This window comes from Mizuhopecten yessoensis, unplaced genomic scaffold (genome assembly GCF_002113885.1).
Source record: "Mizuhopecten yessoensis strain PY_sf001 unplaced genomic scaffold, ASM211388v2 scaffold2671, whole genome shotgun sequence".
Taxonomy (NCBI): domain Eukaryota; kingdom Metazoa; phylum Mollusca; class Bivalvia; order Pectinida; family Pectinidae; genus Mizuhopecten; species Mizuhopecten yessoensis.
The window spans coordinates 2,504,966-2,526,006 of record NW_018404662.1 but is presented as its reverse complement, the minus strand read 5'-3'; the positions used below and the strand labels follow the sequence as shown (position 1 = coordinate 2,526,006).

The 21,041-nt window shown below is 36.3% G+C and overlaps 1 protein-coding gene across 23 annotated transcripts in view; it reads right to left on the bottom strand.

Annotated features, from left to right (window-relative positions):
• LOC110446328 overlaps positions 1-21,041 on the bottom strand; it is a 34,728-nt gene that overhangs the window by 9,204 nt on the left and 4,483 nt on the right. For 19 of the 23 annotated variants that reach the window (XR_002462450.1, XR_002462451.1, XM_021491442.1 and 16 more), the window contains 6 exons: positions 11,342-11,459; positions 10,019-10,164; positions 4,419-4,991; positions 2,181-2,291; positions 1,720-1,770; positions 774-854 (listed from right to left, as the gene is read on the bottom strand). Coding sequence is in view for 21 of the 23 variants with exons in the window: in XM_021491442.1 (XP_021347117.1) it covers positions 774-854; positions 1,720-1,770; positions 2,181-2,291; positions 4,419-4,991; positions 10,019-10,164; positions 11,342-11,459 (1,080 nt within the window). In the remaining 2 variants the exon portion in view is untranslated. Of the gene's footprint in view, positions 1-773; positions 855-1,719; positions 1,771-2,180; positions 2,292-4,418; positions 4,992-6,141; positions 6,478-10,018; positions 10,165-11,341; positions 11,460-21,041 lie in introns of all 23 variants that reach the window. The other 4 variants (XM_021491438.1, XM_021491441.1, XM_021491425.1 and 1 more) reach the window with 4 other exon arrangements.

Below are 21,041 nucleotides of genomic sequence, written 5' to 3'. Positions count from 1 at the left end.
GCGTTCTCTAGCAGAGCAGAATTAAAGCATGACGAGATTTTGCAAATGTTCATTTTTTGTCAAACTGGAAAAAGTATATTAAAATAAACACACAACAATAAAATAATTCGTTTGTTTACCCATGAACGGATTATAAAGAGTATATATATATATTTTGAATGATTGACAGGGATTCCAACCCATTTCCATTTGCATCTCTCTTCAAACACTAAAGCAACATTGCAGAACATTTGTTATAAAAGCAAGAGACGAATGTTCAAATTCGATTATAAATAAGAATGTTGATAGAATGCAAAAAAAAATCATTGTGGCAAAAAAGTATTACAAATTACAATGTGGTGTCAATTTATCTAATTGCACCTTTCTTATAAAAAAATGGTTTTAAATAGCAAAAATAATTCAGCCAATTGCATGCGTACATGTAAACAAAGGCCGTTTTGTCTTTTAATCTTAACTATGTCATATCGTTTGATAAAGCAGAAATAAGAAAACATTACAAAGCGTACAGAAATATTTGCATAAATTTGTTTTGATCTTGATAGAACACATGCAGATTTACTGAAGTCAAACAGATGTATCACAACAGAATTCTGTTGTCGGACAGCGGCAACACTGAAAGCAAAACACCACAAGTGAAACATCTTGAATATAGAACGTGAACGTTCATTGACACATACAGGCATTTTCACAGGTAAGCTGAAGCATATTTACTGCAACATGTTTCAAATACAACGGTACAATTAACAAAGTCACGAAACACGTTATTTACAAACCTGCCAAGACAAAATATTTTTGGGTTGAGTATACCCATCAACTGCTCGTATAGCTTTCCCTCCTCTTGTAGACGTTGTTGACTGAAATAATGTGATTGGAATCAAAACTAAGGTACAGACTAAAGCCAATGACGTCATACCATGTAACGTCATTGGGGCCTTAATTACAAAAACGTCCACCTGCTTCCCACAACGGTTTGTGCGTGTGTGTGTGTATAGATGAAAGATGATAAAGTGTATGACGATGAAGGAATAAGAATTGAAAATCGAAGGATTTGCATGAACGTCAATAAGAAAATGAATAAAGGCGTTCTCTAAAAAAAATATCATGTATCATCTTTCTTTTCAATAATATTCCATCATGATGAATACGTTTAAATGGAAACTATACATAATACGTGTATTCAGATAATGCATCATTCATTTCAGTCATGTAATTATGTAAACAGATAGATGAGAAAACTTGCCATGCAATTGATGTTTACCTTCATTTCATTAATTTAGAATAGTATACAGCTTAGCAACGCTTGGGAAGACAACGAATGATATGCGCAGCTGCTCAACAAACAAATTGCATGCTTATTCCATAATCTCATCTGTAACAAGTGCTTTCGTATCAAACTTTGGATATCGCGCGAAACAGAAATAGGACTTATGGTACAAAACCCGAAGTCATATAAGCAACAAATAACGCTAGCTTTGGAAATAGCTACACTTTGACAATATGCCAGTTTAAAAACTGTCTGAGCATCATAACAGACCATATGTAATAAAGCACCAATAGCTAGCTTCGTGCAAACCGTTGCAAAATGTGCTTATCAATGACCAAAAGTTTTGTAAGATTTGATGATGGCACTGAAAACAAAACAGAATGATTGTTAATAGATGGTGGTTTAGTAGAAGGAAGAAAAGGGCGTCTCCTGAAGGCGGCGGTAGTTATACTCACAACTGGCTTGGATGTGGACTTCACTGAAACCGTGACATCCTCGGGGACAGTCTGTAAATGTTAATAGGATCAAACTTTGATAGAAGCAGCAACTCTAGTAAAAACTAAAGTGAAAACCAACATTGAAAAAGAATACATAAAAAGGAAATGACGTGCATAAAAAACAGCCCTCGTCTGGTCTTCTCCATTAGGGTAGTGGTATAATATATATGTCTTCTACAACATCTATAACTGCTCTCTTAATCATTCCTGTACACACATATACAACCAACAGAAATGTCAACACTATCTACGGTTTTAAATGCATGTTAACAATTAAAAAGGTTCTAGGGCTGAAATACACGTGATCTGTTCGAGAAATACACCTCCAAACTGATATCTTGTTGAAAGACAATAATCGATTATCTAGTTAGAAAGAAATCTTTAGCTGGCCTATCAAAGTCGGGTCTACCAATAAATACCTGATCCCTCTCTTCCTTCCTAATTCTGCGTATAACCTTGGCAGCATATTCCGACTTGGGTTTACGGCTTTTTGGTGTAACAACGTCGACCCTGCTTCCCACTAGAGCGGCCTGTTTTGGAACAAGGTAAGATGAGTGGTGGACAATACGTATTGGGCTTAAGACGAATTTCGTAGTCTCATCCATAACAGCTTATTTTGTTTTATTGAATTGATTTCTAAATATCGGTAAGATTTAAACGTTTGCAGTTAATTTAAAAAAAAAGGATTGCGAAATATTTGAAAAATAAAATTACATTACATCAAATTATATTTTTAAAATAAAAATAGGTATCAAAATAATTTTCAAGTTTATTAACATTAAAAAATTATATATCAATATAAAGTGAGCGATTACTGCATGTCACTGAAATACACTATTGACACATTTATGGCTTTATAAATAATATTATTTATATTTTTTCTACACACTTTTTACTTATTTTTTATCGGAATTAGGACATATTAAGGCAATACTTAAACCTTAAAATACGTCTAAATGCTGTTTCTAGACACCTTAAAAGCTTTTAACATAATGGTTATGGTTCTACTGTCAAAGAAGTTATCATTGTTTCCTAAACAAATACCAACAGTGACCAAAAAGTTCTAAAGGTGATAAAACAGTGTTAGAGTTTGGTAACTGTATGTTGTTGACCCATTACCGTTCATACAATTTACAAAGGTCATTAAGTACGTTATAACAGAAATAAAATTGTCAAAAAGGAACAAAAGCATCCGTTTTTAGCGAGTATCAATTTCTTTTCATGTGTGAATTTTTATCAAAGATGCATGTTTAAGATATAAAAAGCACGATGCTGGGCATGGTAAGACGAATTATATTCCTGAGATTGAAAGTGAAAGGGATAAGTATATATATAAACGCCAAACTTCGCTAAAGAAAGATACTTTCTCTTACTGTTCCATGATGTTATTCTCATGTTATATGGTAACCACTGAAAAAAAAAAACTAGATTTATTATCACTTTAGCAAGATTATGTTTGTAAAATTCGCTTATTCTTCCAAAGGACGACAAACTGAGGGAATTTATCAAATAAAGTTGGAGTTATCAAGGATTTGTTGTGCTAACTAACATGTGATCGTCATTGTGTTATAAAGTTTATATATTTTTTTCCAAATGTGTTGGTATATATTTGTTTATTATATAAACATTTGATTTCGCGTAGTGTTTTAGCTTTTAGATGGCAAATGAAATTTCCGTAGTATTATATTTGCAGTTTCCAGACTATAAAATTGTTAAATACAAATTGAATTAAATATGAGGAAAATGAGACTGCTGCAAAATCAGTCTTGTAAACCATATGTGAAAGTGTATTATGTGTGCAGTATCACTCGCTTTACAAATCATCTGTTGCATCTAGCATATATTCATCTGTATAAGATAAAAAGTCAATATATATTTAAATATCAAATTATCTATGTCATACGATAATCTCAATTGTACATTTATATCAATGATATAATAATTCAAATTGCTGCTATTGGAGAGAGACACACGAAAGCATCACATAGCCATGCTGGCGACATCGACACATGCAATACCAACCACCACATGACGTCACTGCGTGTGGAATATGTCATTCTGGTATCCCATCATGCTTCACACTTCCACATGTTTACGCATGCTAAACTGACTGACTGAAAGCGATATTCACTTTGTCTGAAAATGGAAACACCCATTGGTTAGTACAAAAATGCATAGCAACGAAGCACTAGCGCGCGCTGTTCTTCCCATGAGAATAAACAACATACATAGTCAAAAGGAAAGCGAAAAAGTTCGATCATGATGTAGACGAAACAATATAATATGTACACTGCTGCTGTGAATAGAAATGTTACAATGAAAACATGTTTTGATGGTGAGACGTGAGGACAAGCATGACAGCCATGGCTGAGTGGGTTTGCAACGTATCAGACTGATTAGCTTGCTTGCGACAAACTGATGGAGATTTTGCAAGGAATCCGTTCCAAGATTATGTTGTATTATAAAACGATTCACTTCAAAACGATATTTAAGAAAATTCATGAGGATTGAGGTTTTTTTCATTGGTGCAATTTGAAAACAATTGAAATAAAATAAGATATATAAACAACACAGACGAAAAATACCCCGATCTTCTCTTGAATAACCTTAAATACTTTGCAAGCACAAAAATGCTTATGTGATAATGTCATTTTCACCTTTCCGACGTATTTTCGTTTGTACACAAGAGGTATGGCCAGAAACCGTGCAGTCTTCCGATGGAAAGCTGGGTAATCATAATCGTACAACCTGTAGCGTGCCGGATACACGAATCTTGAAGGGAACACCGAAAAATAATTAGAATACATCTCGATTGCCGAGGAAACTTTCGGACCACAGACGGTTTTGATCACACGTGGCGACCTGATCGGGTAATAGCTGTGGTTTAGCTGGTTCGCGGCGGTGTAGTAACGCCACCAGGGATTGTAGTGTGGGATAGTCGGAATACTACTGGGATACCAGTCAGCCATGGCCGCCCTCTTGGTATAGACTCTGTAGAATGAGTCCGTGGCGGAAGCAGGTCGAGGACGTGACAAGGAAGATACTACTACTACCTCTTTCCTCGGTCGTCGGACATAGGAGTATGAGGGAGTAGAGATGGTGGTGGTCTTAGGTGGTGGTAGGTAGGACTTGGGAGCGGCCGTTGGGTGGTGGTACGTGAAGTGGCTATGGGATCGTGCACGCCTGGCCGCCACTGCAGCTTTTGGACTGGCATGGGTCTCAGTGTTCACCTGTCGGCGAGGAGTCAAATGTGAGAATAAGGAAGAATAAACAGATTAGTTTTGGCTGAAATATAAAAGATCAAGTAATATTTTAAAAAATAATACTGAAAAGGAAACAAGTTGTATGACTACTGACTTCTGTTTTGTGAGGGTAGATGAATGATGTATGAGGCAAAACGTGTTCGCGGAAGAGGACTTTCTGAGCCTACCTTTTATGAAACGGACTATTTTATTTTATTTTTGTAGTGACCATTGTTTATTCTCATGGGCAAGAGAGTTATTTCAGCTCCCCAAAAGGAATACACTTGTATTCAAGCAACCCACCGTCGACGTTAGATAAGCAGAAAGCGCTGCTGGCTGGGACGATATCAACCACTTCATTTCACGAGAACACACCAATCACTGACGATACTAGATACAATCGGAAAGCACACTCGTTCTAGACTATGTACATTTCCAACAAGCACACGACCAGGGTCTTCAGTAACTTCAAAGTAGTCTCAAATGCAAGACACACCTGAACCAGTGACCAAATTGGGACGAAAACAGTTAGGAATGTTAAACACTGAAACTGACTGAATTTTGATATATATTTTCCGATATATTTTTAAAATGTTATTATCGTCATGATATCAACTCTTAGCTCAACACTACCTCTATGCATAATTTCTTATTCTGGAATGACCATCACGCAAAAATCGCGTTTGCTTTTGTTTTATTGAAACTTTATCATGAATTTCATACCGTGCGATAATGCCACGATTTTCTCATGGATGACATGAAGGTAGAAATAGAAACTTGGCACTGACATCATGACGTATTTTTTACATCGAAGTTACCCCCGTCCTGATTAGCACATCGACAACATGGCATAGTTACGTGTGTATATATGATTTAGTAGGGCTTAAACGGGAAGTTACATACTTTAAATATTATAAACGTGCGATTTAATTATTAATAGAGGATATATAAATAAATATATGTATATATATAAACTTTCCACAGTTGCTACGACCTTGCAAGACACTATAAGGTATGAGTCCAAGTCAGGTTCAGGACGTGCAGGGGTGGGAGAATGGATTTCTAAGGTAAAAAAAACAACAGGAAGGAAGAAATGTGAGGATCATCTCGGAAGTGGAGGTAGCCTCAAACGCTTTACCTTAATCTTAATTTTTTCAAGAGTTGTAAGCTGCTGTTCTGCGTCAGGATCGTACGTTTCCAACGCTTCGATTTGGTCAAGGGAAGCATCGGACGATGTCAAAGCTCTATGTCTGCTTCCTAGCAGTGGAAACATGTTTAGTCTCTCTCGTCCATAGGAGTAGTCTCCAATTCGTTTTCTATGACTGAGTAGTGGGAGTGGGGAAGAGTAACCATAACTGTATGTGTCTTCATCATCCTCGTAATCTATTGCTAAGGGCAATCTCCTTCGATACCGGGGCAATCTTACCGCCTCGGAGAGGGCACTATAACCACTTGAAAGTCTGTCTTTAATACCCTGTCGAAAGTTTGATAAATCATTTATGTAGCTCCTAAAATCATGATCTGATGAGTGAATTGCGTAACTAGCTGGACCCGCTAGCATTGGACCCTTCAACATAAGAGGACGAGCTACATATTCGAACCCCATAGCTTTTCCCCTGACAGGGTCGTTCACCTCCCCCTCTACGCTAAACACTAGAGCAGCCGAGTCATACTCATCTAGGTTAATATTCTTTAGAACCTGTCGCGCCTTGGCGGCTGTTTGAGAAATAATATCATGAAACATGACATCCTTTGCTACTGAAGAGCCCTGCCGCACCGAACTGCTGCCCTGAACCAACGCGGACTTATTGATATTCAAAGCGGATCGGTAAGGCGACATAGAAAAGAGGGGAATATCCGCGACACTTGTGTAGCGAGGAGGAGTCTCCGACTTTTCATCGTCATCATATATCCTCCGTTTACGGGGCTGATAAGCCATATATTCAACTGGGCTTGGCGAGCGTTCGCGCGGGGGCACATAGTAGCTACTGATATGACTCGTGGTTGATTGTCCGTCATCGTTGACGTCATCACCGACGTCATACGTGTCATCGCACCTTATTGGATAATTCAAATATTTGTCTCTGTCATCTTCGTCATCGAATGTGTCCTCGACATCACTGAAATCGTCATAATCGTACGACGGATAATTCCTTTCTGACTGTATATTTACCAGTCTATTGTACGAACCTCCCATGCGCCCGGGCGCAGCCCTTCTGTATCTTCGACCTTGTCCTAACTCCCTGTCAGGGGATTCTCTGGGGCTCTGATAGGGGGAAGTGGTAGGGGAGCGAATAGGGGATTCTCTGGCAAGGCGGCGCCTCAGTTCATATCTATCAGGATTTCGTAAATCTCTAAATATTGAACTAGACACCCAATCTGATTGGGAACGTGTTCCAGATGGTTTCATTGTTAGAAAACTCCTGTTTGAGTCCGAATCTTGTCTCCCAGTCTGAAAACGCCTATGAGGAACATAAGCAGACGATACTTTCCGACCAGCGCTGGAGTTGTGGGCAGCAGGCGTGGATTTCGACGGGGGCTGCGTGAACATGTGAGGATTGTATAAGTGATTGTGCTGCCTCATGTTAATGCCAAACATCTTCACGGGGGTATATTTTATATATTTTAGAAATAATTTTCTCCAAAATAAGATATAAATATATCTGCTTTGTAAAAAGATATGTTGTGTGTTTACAAACAAAATTTATTCACTTCTTATAAGAAATAGTTCTAAAACAAAAACAGATTGAAAATGAAATTATTTAGATATGTCAATGAGTTCCTAAGTCAGTATTTTACAAATAGCCACAGTTCCTCAAGTGTCAAATGCTACAAGACAGTTTAATTTACTTGAGGAAATAGAATTTTCGTGTCATTATACTTTATAACATATCTTGAATCTTTAGTTTCAATATATATAGTATGCTTTACTTATAAGTTGTACCATTTGATCTTGAGGTAACTGACCATCGACTTTCAGAATTAAAGCAAGATGAATTACAGCATAACATTTACAACTAAACTCATCAAAAGCATTAAGATGGGCATACTTTTTTGATCGAGTTTATATACTTATTACATTGTTGATTTTAAATTATAAGCATGTTTTCGTATAGTTTTATTAACTCAAGAAATACATATTGAAAAAAGGTGGAAAGCGGGTGATGAATGCGTGAGGTTATTTCGGCAATTTCCTTATGGGAAGGGTTTATTTTGTTTAGAATTAGCATTAAGGTTGAGCCTCATCGAGTTCACATACTTAACAATAATAGTCGGAGGGTATTTTTATCAATTCGACATAAGTTGTAGAACGTCACTTAAAATTTGGTCAGAAGGGTGAAAGAGAGAGATAGAAACAAAACACATGCAGTTAATTTTCATCAACCAAAAATGTCATTTTACCTCATTTATCCAAATAGTTCTGCTTGTACACGCATGTGCTAGAAATCAAACTACAAATGATACACACTGGCGTAATACGAAGCTGTCGAAAGTCCAGATTAACCCATACTTGCTTTAAAGTACTAGTATAATGATACAATAAATCAATCTCGAAAAAAACACCAGATGATAATGTATCACAAAATGTCAAGCACATGTATACATTAATTGTATGTATTTTCTACTAAGCAAAACATAAAATGCAGCAAATGAAACATAATTGAAATATTATTGACACTAATTAAGCATTATTTTCAAAGTAAATATTAACTTAATGATAGTAATGATTTCTATGAAAGGACAATGATATCATAGATGTGTCAAGTCGAATAGATGAAAAAGACGTATAAGAAAGATTCGTGATGAAAGCATAGTTACAATTTATAAGAGGATGATAAGTAAACATTTCTAGCGAAAAAAAAGAAGGGGTTATTCTATATGAATAGGGGAAAACACTCGCTGTTTAATGCTGCAACCAAAAGTCTAGTGTTATTGTGTGAGTGAATTACAATAGGAATGCGTCGACTTGGTGGTACAACGTAATGCTAGCACTATAATATAATATTCTGAGAGTCCAGATAGAACGACAAGGACATGTGTGGATTCGCAGAGACAAAGCTTGCCAGTGATCAGTTAGAATGATTTATGGCAGAGTTCAATTTATTCATGGATGTACTGCAACGAACATACATAGGAATGGAATATCCCTGGAAATGTTCACGTCTGCTAATGATATCCAATGCAATAGGTCTCAGACAATGAATATAGGTTATTATGAAATTGAGACGAATATAGTCCATGTATATTTGCATGAAGAATGATAAGTAATAATAAAATAATGGAACAGAAATAGTGTGACAAATACATACTCTACACTGAGTTAGTGCGTCTACTGTTAGCGATTATAAATGAAAGTCGATGGTTTGTATTAAACATTCAATAGAGGACCCTGGTGCGAAAACAATGGATTTTAATGATTATTAAAATATGTCAATGAATAATGAAGTTGATGATAGTAATGCCAAATAATTTGATTTTTATCGTTCTGTGCGAGTATTACCAAGGCCCATGTTACTGATAGTGATACATGTTACTACAGTCTACATAGAAATCAAACGAAAGATTATAGATAACAGCACTACTTAAAAATAAATTCATCACACTGTAAACAAAACAAAAAAACATTTTGTTATAAATGCAATATGTGACAGATGTGTTCCGATTATTTCTCCGAATTCACACTGGTAGTGAACTAGTATCCGGGGACTTTATATTTAATACGCCATATAAAGTGAATATGGTCCGAACAGCACAAAGTAATAAACAACCAATGATCTTACATATGATGATAGAAAGTAAATGACGAAACTTTAACCATCATATTTGCAAGTATGCCTGGTTTATGTTAAATTCTGACAGCTAAACGTGACCTCACTTTTTTACTCAATGGCATTGTATGACATGTATGGAATAATGATAAGATGTATATACACCATGATCCGTGCCTACTTAGTACCTGTTTTGATCAGAATAAAAATTATAGATATTATGACAGTCCGCCTGTATTTACTCACGATTGCGTTAGTGGCCTCTCTGAGAATTTCTTGGTCTCTATTTCTGGATTTGGCCGCTACGTCGAATGCATCATCTGCAGCGTGTGACGAAAAGAGAAGCTCGCGGTTGACGTTTCTCCGTATCTCGTTCTCCGTCCCTGTAGTGTCTACATGAAATAAAGTCAATGTGTTACATTGTATACAATGGAGCTAAATCAGTGTATCTTACAATAGATTATCTTAATCAAATTAGTGTATAATCCATTTTACATCTACCTGCAAAAATGTCACACAATGGATTGTCTGAAATCAAGTACTTCACAGTTGGTTATTCAAATCAAATAAGGGCATCATACACTAGATTATTTATATCAAACTAATGTTTCATACGATAGATTATGTTAATCAGGTAAATGTTTCACGCTATGGATTATCTATCAAACAGATATGTTACAAAACGGATTATCTTAAGGAAACATATGTATGTCAAAATGGATATCTCAATCCAACAAAGTGTCGCACAATGGATGACTTATCTCAAATAATTACATCACACAATGAATTATCTTAATCGAACAAAAATATCCCTCAATGAAATATCTTATTTGAACAAAAATATCCCTCAATGAAATATCTTAATCGAACAAAAATATCCCTCAATGAAATATCTTAATCGAACAAAAATATCCCTCAATGAAATATCATAATCGAACAAAAATATCACAAGATGAATTATCTTAATCGAACAAAAATATCCCTCAATGAAATATCTTAATCGAACAAAAATATCCCTCAATGAAATATCTTAATCGAACAAAAATATCACACAATGAATTATCTTAATCGGGAAAAAAATATCACACAATTAATTATTTTAATCGAAAAAAATATCACACAATGAATTATCTTAATCGAAAAAAAATATCACACAATGCATCATCTTAATCATACAAGTGTATGTCAAAATTGCTATATAAATAAAACTAATACCGAGTATCTATACATTAAACAGGTGTGTCTCAAAATCATTGTCATTGAAATATGAGTATGAAAAATATCCAGCTTGAGAAATTAAGAATAATTCAAATGTAAAAAAATCCCAATCGAAATAATCATGAAATAACAAGTTCAACAATAACAAAATATAGAACTCCAATTAAAGAATAAAAGAAGCAAAAATGTTTCCAAATAAGCAAACACATGAGCGCACTTCATGATTAGAAAATGAACTCAAAATCAGTATGATGGACCCCCACAATCATTAATGCGAAACCGCCTGCACTGAAAGGGCAATAATTCTTCGAACTGTAAGTGACACGGAATAATTTATTTTAGATTACTTACCATAATATGATGTATTCCTGGGACGGTAGACGTCTGATAGGTAGAGGTCATCTACAGGTGACATGGCCCTCCCTCCATACCCCCATTTATTTCTCAACACTGAGTGACCCTTGGTGCTCTGCAGAAAAAGAAAAAAAATGAAAATCAGTAACATTCCACTGGAGTCCGAGCATTATGGTTTGTTTGAACGAACTCTTAATTATGTGGACACTGTATAAGGGTATCAGCACATCAGTACGTTATCTTCAATACCCTTTTTATTCCGATGTTGGAATGAGGGGTGTCTGAGGACAGACGAACGTCCTACATTTACCTCGCAAATAACAATATAAACTCCAGAAGAAACATATTTGTGTCTTGTCTTTTTATATTGTTGTTCCTTTTGACGCCATAACAAAACATTAAGATCCCAGGAAAATCAAACTAAATAAAAGACAGTAATCCCCTTTCAAATCATATGAAATCAAGCATATTGTAGTTGAATCGAGGCTGCATTGCTATTAAAATAAATAATAGACAGACAACACTACATATATATTAGGAAGCATTCGGTTTAGCTCTTCCGTAATTATCCTGCACTTAGTAACCGGATAAGAGAACAGACATATTGGTTGGTAGAAAGGGAATCAACTCACTGCACAGACGGATAAAAACATTGATGGGCTAATCCAAACCGTGTATCTGTACGGTTGAAGACAAAGGGTTAAACTTGTAAACAGTGCATAAAACACAGAGAGAATCTCAAACAATGCCTATTGTGTTCTCAACAACAAGCAGATGTATAGCCTTATATTTCCAGCAGACAAAAAGATAGCATACATCACTGACGTTACAGAGCGGTTTTTGTTTTAGTACGCATTCGGTTCTTCACGGTAAAACAGATAAAAGCAACCGTAGAAATCATCAGAATTTCTCATACAGCGTATTTCGTGAAAAGACTAAGGTAGACGCTTAACTATTAGCCACAAAGAAAACTTGTTATGTATTTATTGACTTGTTTTGTTTTATAATACATATTACATATATTCTCTAGAAAGAAAACAACACTGTGAAGCGTTTGTAAAGAAGTATGAGACATGTCTAAACAATTCCCATTGTTTTATTATAGAACACGAAAAACTGCCTTTACCAAATGAAATTACAGTATACCTCCCAGACATGTAAACAGGATGATCCTGTACACATGCTGAGCCTGCTTGTCTAGTGTTCTCATGATTTTTCGTAAGTGGTAAAACATGATTATTTTTAAAGAACAATGCATAATATTGTTTACGATTAAAGAATGTTTCTTGAACTGCGCTATTGAAAAGGGGGATATAACAATACTTGGTGTTGGCTGATATTTTTTTGCACTTTGATATTTTTATCCGTTTCCATTTAAACTTCGAGATAATAGTGTTACCGTGTACGGTATACGTTTATTGTAGTGCAAAACCATCAATACACATACTGAGGCAATACGCCCTTTACTCAATACTCATATAATAGGACGATATAATAGCAGACTGGTAGGTACACCGACGACATTAGTTAGGACAGAGAAATATCACGGCATATGTAGCGTGCTTTTAAGTTACAATGTATATAGAAAAAAATAGCTATTGGACGTGAATCAGGATTCTACTGGGGCTAGGGTTTCCCAAGAAGGAAATGTACTAATGTCTACAATCCTCACTGTCAATACGTATAAATTCGATCGTTGCATATTTGTATGAAAACCAACCTAATTAAAATGATATCTTCACATCGCTTCTGCTTACTGACATGGCGCTCGTTCACGCGACATTACAGCAAAACGGGGGCGACATATCCAAGATATAATTTTCATTAGATTGTATAAAAAAGGAAACAGCTTTAAACATGTACAATGTACAAAATACTGGATAAAGTCTCAAATTTAACTTTTGCATCTAGAAATAGCTTTTACGCATTTAGAATTGTTGTAGTGCTGCTAACCATGGAATTGAACGAATTTCTGCGTCTTCTCCTGACAATATTTGTGAACAAATATGCAGTGAATATGTGCACATGTTTCAGACTTTTCTAGTGGTTCGTCCTAATTTTATCTATCGTCTGTATATCGGTCTTTTTATACATTTTGTATTTTATTCCCTTCTGTTCAAGTGTATTGCAGTCGTTAGCCTCACATATGTCCTTACGTAACACACTTATGATAGTAATGCAAACACACACACAAAGTTTATATTCATTGTCTGTTTGCGCCAAACATAAGTAATTTGCAATAGAGAAGAAACCTAACACATCCAAGCATAAGGGCAATACATGTACACTTGAGAACCTATTTATAGCAGTAATGAGGAACTCACCACCTCGGTTATAACGATGACGTCACGAAGTCGTGATTCTCAGGTTAATTCCGTTACCTTAAAATAGTGTTTATGATTTCCTTAATTGCTGTATCTATGCATGTGTATTGATGTAGAATATTTGTAATCCAGTGACGTGAATCTCATCTTAGTTTTTAAGAACAGCAAGCATTTTTTCATAATTGATATGAAGGTGAGTGTGATGTGCTGTTTTGACGCATTGAATTCAGGTATGTAAATAACGTGCCATTTCTGATGACTTAGAAGTCGTATAGAATATCATATTTTACTGCACCATGACGTCTTATAGGTACCTCACAGTTGTGTTTAAAAAAACCGGGTATGATAACAGTTCACTATTCTACCATTGCTGAAACAAACCCTCCCATCCCCGAACAACAAAAGACTGACTCATAACAAACACCAGCACAATTCATTATAGAAACGTGGGGGCGACGGTGCTAAAATTGAGTTAGACAAGAACCTGTTCTGATGGTATCTTCTGTCCAACAACATGTCTAGAGTTTTCGGTGTTTCGGCGAAAACACTTCACATGGACGGCAGGAGATGCTTGGCAGATGTAGAGAGAGAGCACGGAGGTACTGTCTCACACTCATCCAGTCTTTATATAGAACATGTAATGTTAGCCTTCATCTTCCCAAAGCTTCCTTACGATCAGTGGCATATCGTGCACCGTGACGTCACAGTGTACACTCTCGCTTCTGTTCAGTTCGAGGCCATGAAAGGGATCGTCTCAGTTCAACAAAAATATTCGACTTACAAAGTTATTTTTAGATGTATTTTCACCTTTTTTAATTCATGGTATATATCATCACTATCAAACAAACTGTTAAGTATGTTTTGTGTCTTTAACACATTCAGTAACCCCTTAGGGTACCTCACTATCTATAACATTGAGATGATTATCTACTGAAGAATGTTCGTACGTTTACTCTTCCCGAACAAAATCAAGTATCTCGATCAACGGTTTACCTAAACGATGATGATTACCACACCAGTATCTCGACTTGGCACCCGGAAGTGCAATGCGATGTGAAATACGACACCGGTATGTAATATCGGCTGTGCATTTACATACATTCCTGATCTCTGAGTACACAAACCACATGTGCATTTATGATGGCTGGCAACAGCTCATCAAAACAATGGTTTATGTTGTTCAATTAACGAAGTCGTTACCCGTCTATCGGCTTATACATAGAGGTAAACGTGCGAGCTCAGCACATCACAGTACTTCTGGTTGTAGACACAAAATGAGACACGTAAAGATGCTTCTATTAATATGATATGATATAGACTATCGCCAAATAGGTGTTGAAATGTTTTCTATTTGTACAATGGTGTGTCAGTAACCTCATTCACGTAATGATAAGGACTATGTGTTTAACATTCTATGGAATGTTTCCATCCTTATGACTACATGTTATGGTCAGTTTTATTTTTAGCCATGAGTATTGAATACAGATCTGTGGGTTTGGCATCATTAATTGTTTAATTTGCTACATATTGCTTTTGGCGTGCCGTTATTTCATGTAACTGTTTGACCGTCGCGTTCACGTGTAGTTAAAAACAAGGCGTCTTATTGCAAACAAATATCAAAATTATATGGGGGAAATTTCGACTTTATAAAATGTTTATAATCAAAGTGTTAGCTAATGACATTATCCTTCTTTTACTATGCTATCGTTCTATTGTAAGATAAGGTTAAATAAGTAGATAATTTATATCATTGATGAAGTGATATGACTCTATTCTGATATAAATACATTTGGGTATCTTTAAAATGTATTTGAACGGCGTGGGCAGGTTATTTCATTGAAATATTATGGAAACATATGGTTATATAGTAACATCATATATGATGACTTAGGAACAAAGAGTTTCATCATGTCAAAGGAATGTCTGTTATGTAAGTTGTATACAGAACTTTTTATCAATTCTCGTGAAAAGCAATCTCCTTAAACCTATTTTGATATATGCTTTATGTAGTAAATGAAACAGCAATAACATTATTGATATTAAACGCCCTGTTTATAATAAATTTGATATTGTTTACCCATTAACAACATAGTTTCTACTGACAGCACTTTCAACCAAATTTAACGGCTGCGAAAGTAATGTACGGAATTTCGTTTAAACCTGATCAGATGTTTTATGCTTGATATATATTATTCACAGAGTTCATCTTCTTGCTTAACACATCCAGACATAGACTGGGAAATGTTTACTTAACACATCCAGACATAAACTGGGGAATGTTTACTTAACACATCCAGACATAGACTGGGAAATGTTTGATTGCGATTTAGACTTCAGGAATGTATGCAGCATCCATCGGGAATGTGTAGAGAACCTAGAGACTAACATATAGGCTGGAGAGTTACAAAAATAGACGGTAACAAAATTGTATCATTTCGTTTGGTGTATACATCCAATGATTTAAACCCCTTTATCTATAAGTAAGAAAAGCATGTATTACCACAGCGTCACCATACAGAACACAACGTAAAGTAGGAGTCGATACGGAACAACAGAAGCTGTGACTGTATGGGACAAAAACGTCAGAACAGCATAGAACCCCAGAAAAAAAAACATAGACCAGACCAGGTGTTCCGGAAGGGTGAGCGTTTCCTGAACCGCGTGTGGCAACCATGGAGATGTTTCCAATTATAACCAGGAATGTACTTTTACATAGGTCACTGATTTATTTCTGAGTTGAAACCAAAAGAGTTTGAGAGAATACATTTGTCATTTTAGCGCGTCTTCACTGTTGGGAGTGGTAGGCATACCCTTACTGTATAGTATAGGTCAGATCGCCACATATTTAATCGATTTGGAATATTTTAAGAACAAATATAATCATTGTGAATGAAACTGGGGTTCAGTTTAGAAAACACTGTGTAATAATGTAAGTTATTATTATTTCCCCGCATATATATTTATGTTGTGTTGTGTATTTTCCTGGTGTTGTTTTAATATTAGATTGATATAACTAAATATATCTTTAAAGCAAGTTATGTTACATTTCCCTTAACCTTGAAACCATATATTAAGATAACTGGACTAAAATGTAAACAGAATTTATGATATAGAACCACTTTAGAATGCATACCAGTGTCATAACTAGATATAGCGAAAATCTACAGTGGTATCCTAGATAAGTAGAATCCACGAGGAATTCCACAGAAACGAAACTATTTATAACATATAATATATTGCATGCTCCTGGATAGTGTATATCATATAGAGAAAGCTCCTTGCACACCTAAATAGAAGCGGTCTAGGGGCCCACTTTTCTAAGTAAGCCATACCTACATGATACCTCATACTGTGTAGAGCACGCGCGCACGTGTAATCTATCAAGCATCTGTGCCTGTGGAGCTCGCCGGTAAATGATAAATGGGCCGCACGTAATATCAGGTGTGGTAATGGCGGCGGTAATGGCGGCGGTACAGAGGTACTACCTAAGGTACAGTCGAATGTACTGGAATCAGCATTATACAAGAATTTTACAAAGTTGTGATTAAGATAAAAACAACATACCGAGTTGAGAATAGGGGATTTGAGAATAAAATATAGAAAAATATGCTGAGATTTGAAAGTAGGATATAGCGAATGTGCTGAAGGTTGGGAGTAAGATATATGGAATGTGCTGAGAGTTGAGAGTAGATATAGAGAATGTGCTGAGAGTTGGTAGTGGGATATAGATAATGTGATGAGAGTTGGGAGTAGGATATAAAGAATGTGCTGAGAGTTCGTAGTAGGATATAGAGAATGCGCTGAGAGTTGGGAGTAAGATATAAAGAATGTGCTGAGAGTTGTGAGTAAGATATAGAGAATGTGCTGAGAGTTGGGAGTAAGATATAAAGAATGTGCTGAGAGTTGGGAGTAATATATAGAGAATGTGTTGAGAGTTGGGAGTAAGATATAGAGAATGTGCTGAGAGTTGGTAGTAAGATATAGATAATGTGCTGAGGGTGGGGAGTAAGATATAGAGAATGTGATGAGAGTTGAGAGTAGGATATAGAGAATGTGCTGAGAGTTGGTAGCAGGATATAGATAATGTGCTGAGAGTTGGGAGTAGGATATAGAGAATGTGCTGAGAGTTCGTAGTAGGATATAGAGAACGCGCTGAGAGTTGGGAGTAAGATATAAAGAATGCGCTGAGAGTTTTGAGTAAGATATAGAGAATGTGCTGAGAGTTTGGAGTAAGATATAGAGAATGCGCTGAGAGTTGGGAGTAAGATATAGAGAATGTGCTGAGAGTTGGGAGTATTATATAGAGAATGCGCTGAGAGTTGGGAATAAGATATAGAGAATGTGTTGAGAGTTGGGAGTAATATATAGAGAATCTATTGAAATTTGAAAGTAGGATTTAGAGAATATATTGATATAAAGAAGGATATACTGACTCTGCTCCCTCTACCATATTTCTGAAGTCCATGCATCCCATAATTTATTTTTTGCAATGAAATTAAACAAACAGTTATGCATGTGTTTCTACACTGAGACTTTTAAGACATAAATCAATATATATATATATATATATTTATATTAATCAAAGTTTTTCATTTGGGAAGTAGTGATGTTGTTTAATTTTCTGCTTAATTCGTTTGTATCAATTGGTCAATATAATATACTTAAATCTACAATATAATATATGTCGGGTGAACACGTGAGATTGATATTCCCCTTTGTTCATGCAGACTCCTGTAAACGGAGATACATGTCAACATGTCAAGGTAACAGGTACCGTTAATGAGAACTTCGCCAATGCAACTACCGAGCTGTGCCAGTGTTTCGTAAAACTACAAGTTATGTACACACAACACACGTCTTTTACATTATCAATAGACGTGGGACGTTAGGCTACATGTGTATGTAGCAGAGAACATTGATTACAAACAGACTGACCATACAGCCTTGGCTTACATGTGTCAATGGTTTGAGACTGATAACAAGTCTGTATGTGATTAACACACCTTTCACACAACCAAATTCGTCTGCTGGATAACCGAAATATCTATCAATGAATCAATCACAACCAGACACAACAAACAATGCTTTCTGATGAGACGGTCATACCCTGTTAGTCGTAGGCTCGTTACCATGCCAAACTGGGGAGGGGCAAATCAATTAGTTTTCTAGATTACATTTGTTTTTTCGCGAGTACGCTTCAAAATAGCTTTTTGAAAAGACTTGATTTCACTGACAGGTATGTGCACACGCTGTTTGAAAAAATAAACTTGGTGCATGTCGTAAAAAGATTACTAATGTTGACGTAGATTTGCTGAACCCATTGCAATATTTGTGAACTTCAGTTTTTCTCTCTACTTCCTAACATTGTTTTTTCGTTTCCCATTACCTTGCTTGACACTATCTGACTATCGCACTTGGTGTTGAGCGATTCTGTCCCCAGGCCGGGACATATCACACTCCTTGGAACGGAATTGTCGATATTCCCTGCTAAACGTTCAGCATTTCGGGGAATGACATCAACTGGTAAACCCGTTGTCAGTATAATTTGACCAAGTGGGCCACTGTGCTAGGTGCATTTGGCATGGCAAATTGTACTTTATTGTTGTAGCACTATCACAAGGAGGCAAATACACTAACACACGCTACTTCCAGCACATATACACACATGCACCCATACATTACACACATGGAGTCACGTCGTTAAATGACCTCATCTGTTAATAGGGCTTCAAATGTAATACAACCAAACTGTTTGAACATTTATAACGAAATACAATAAATGTGCTAGTTTTAATATATTTGAATTCGTGATAGACCTTCCTTGAAAACCTAATGAACATTTACTGTAATGTGCCCACATACACATGTGTATTAACGAAGACTGATCTCTATAGTACTGCTATTTGGAAAGCGAGGCTAGAGATGCAGAGTTTGAGTTACATTCAGACAATTTTGAGATGGAAATTACATTAACGTTACCACAACTACATAATATAATGTAAGTGTTGTTTTGTACGAAATGTTAAAGGCGAATAACTTTATCGGGTTTCCTCCCGTGTACCCCGAATATCTCCCATCCCACTAGTAGCTCTCTGTATATGCTTAGTAGACGTCAAGGTCAATGTTACAACACTGATAATCAGTACCATACTAACAACTACATCAGTACCATACTATACCAGAGAAACAGAACTAATAGGGGGAGCCTTCCAATGTCCTAATAGACAGTGTACTGACCCGGGCGGCCAATTACCGCAGCGTGTTAAGTACGTATTAATGAAAATCAGAGAAGCATGTTGGAAGAGTTAGCAACCGAGGGCAAAGGTCACTGATAGGCATTAAGTTGTGTGATCATTAACGTAGTGAAAGTGCAATGTACGTGCATCTCACGTGTGGCGGTACGACCTCAGGGTATCAAACGTCTTCATACACAAAGGGGAATGTCAATCAACTGATGTAACCATTACACACACTGTACCAATCACACAGCCGGGTCAAGGACGCCATCTATTTTTAGACTCAGGTGTCATAATAATGTACATCAGCACAATGAAAATACATAATGTACAATAGTATTCCTACAATTTCTCCGTAGAAAGATGTTCTTTTGAAGTCTTGAAACGATGTCAGAACCACAACTTAGTTACATTGAAGAAATTTATATTTAGCAAAAGAAGTGATACTTCAAAACCAGGGACGTATAGCTCTTTATACTGTCCCTGTTCAAAACAATATAAAAGTTAGGATATCTTCCTAGACGATTATATGGTCACAGTGTGTATACTTTTCTCTGTTACAGTTCTAAATAAACTATAGCATTGTGTTAACAACTTAAGATTAAATGCTTATATAGACGTTTTTCATTCCAGCTATATTACTTGGAAACATTCGGATCACCTCGATTGATTGCAGGTTGATCGTAGACAAACATAAAACGACTATGTTTTGATGTGCCATTTAACCCGTGTTATGATGTACTTGAGATTTTAATCACCGTAAATTGTTATATAATCTTGTATCATACCGTCTCACCAGAGTGAAATTCGATAGCCGCCCACACCCTTATACCCCCTCCCTCCAGACCCCCTCTCCGTGTTTACAGATAACCTTCACCCCTGCCAAACTTTCCCCCACCAACTGATACCTCGTCTTCCTCACTCCAGGGGGAGTATATCTCTATATCTGTTTACGCCCCGTGAAACCTCATCTGCAGATCTACATCTCCAGACTTCTTCACTAATGACGTGACGTCAGCAGCAGCAGCTACCGAGCTCATATATATATATATATACTAACCGCGGTAAATACAAACGACCGCGCAAAATACATACGGATTATGCTGATACATATAAATAGAGCCAAAAGCCATTTCG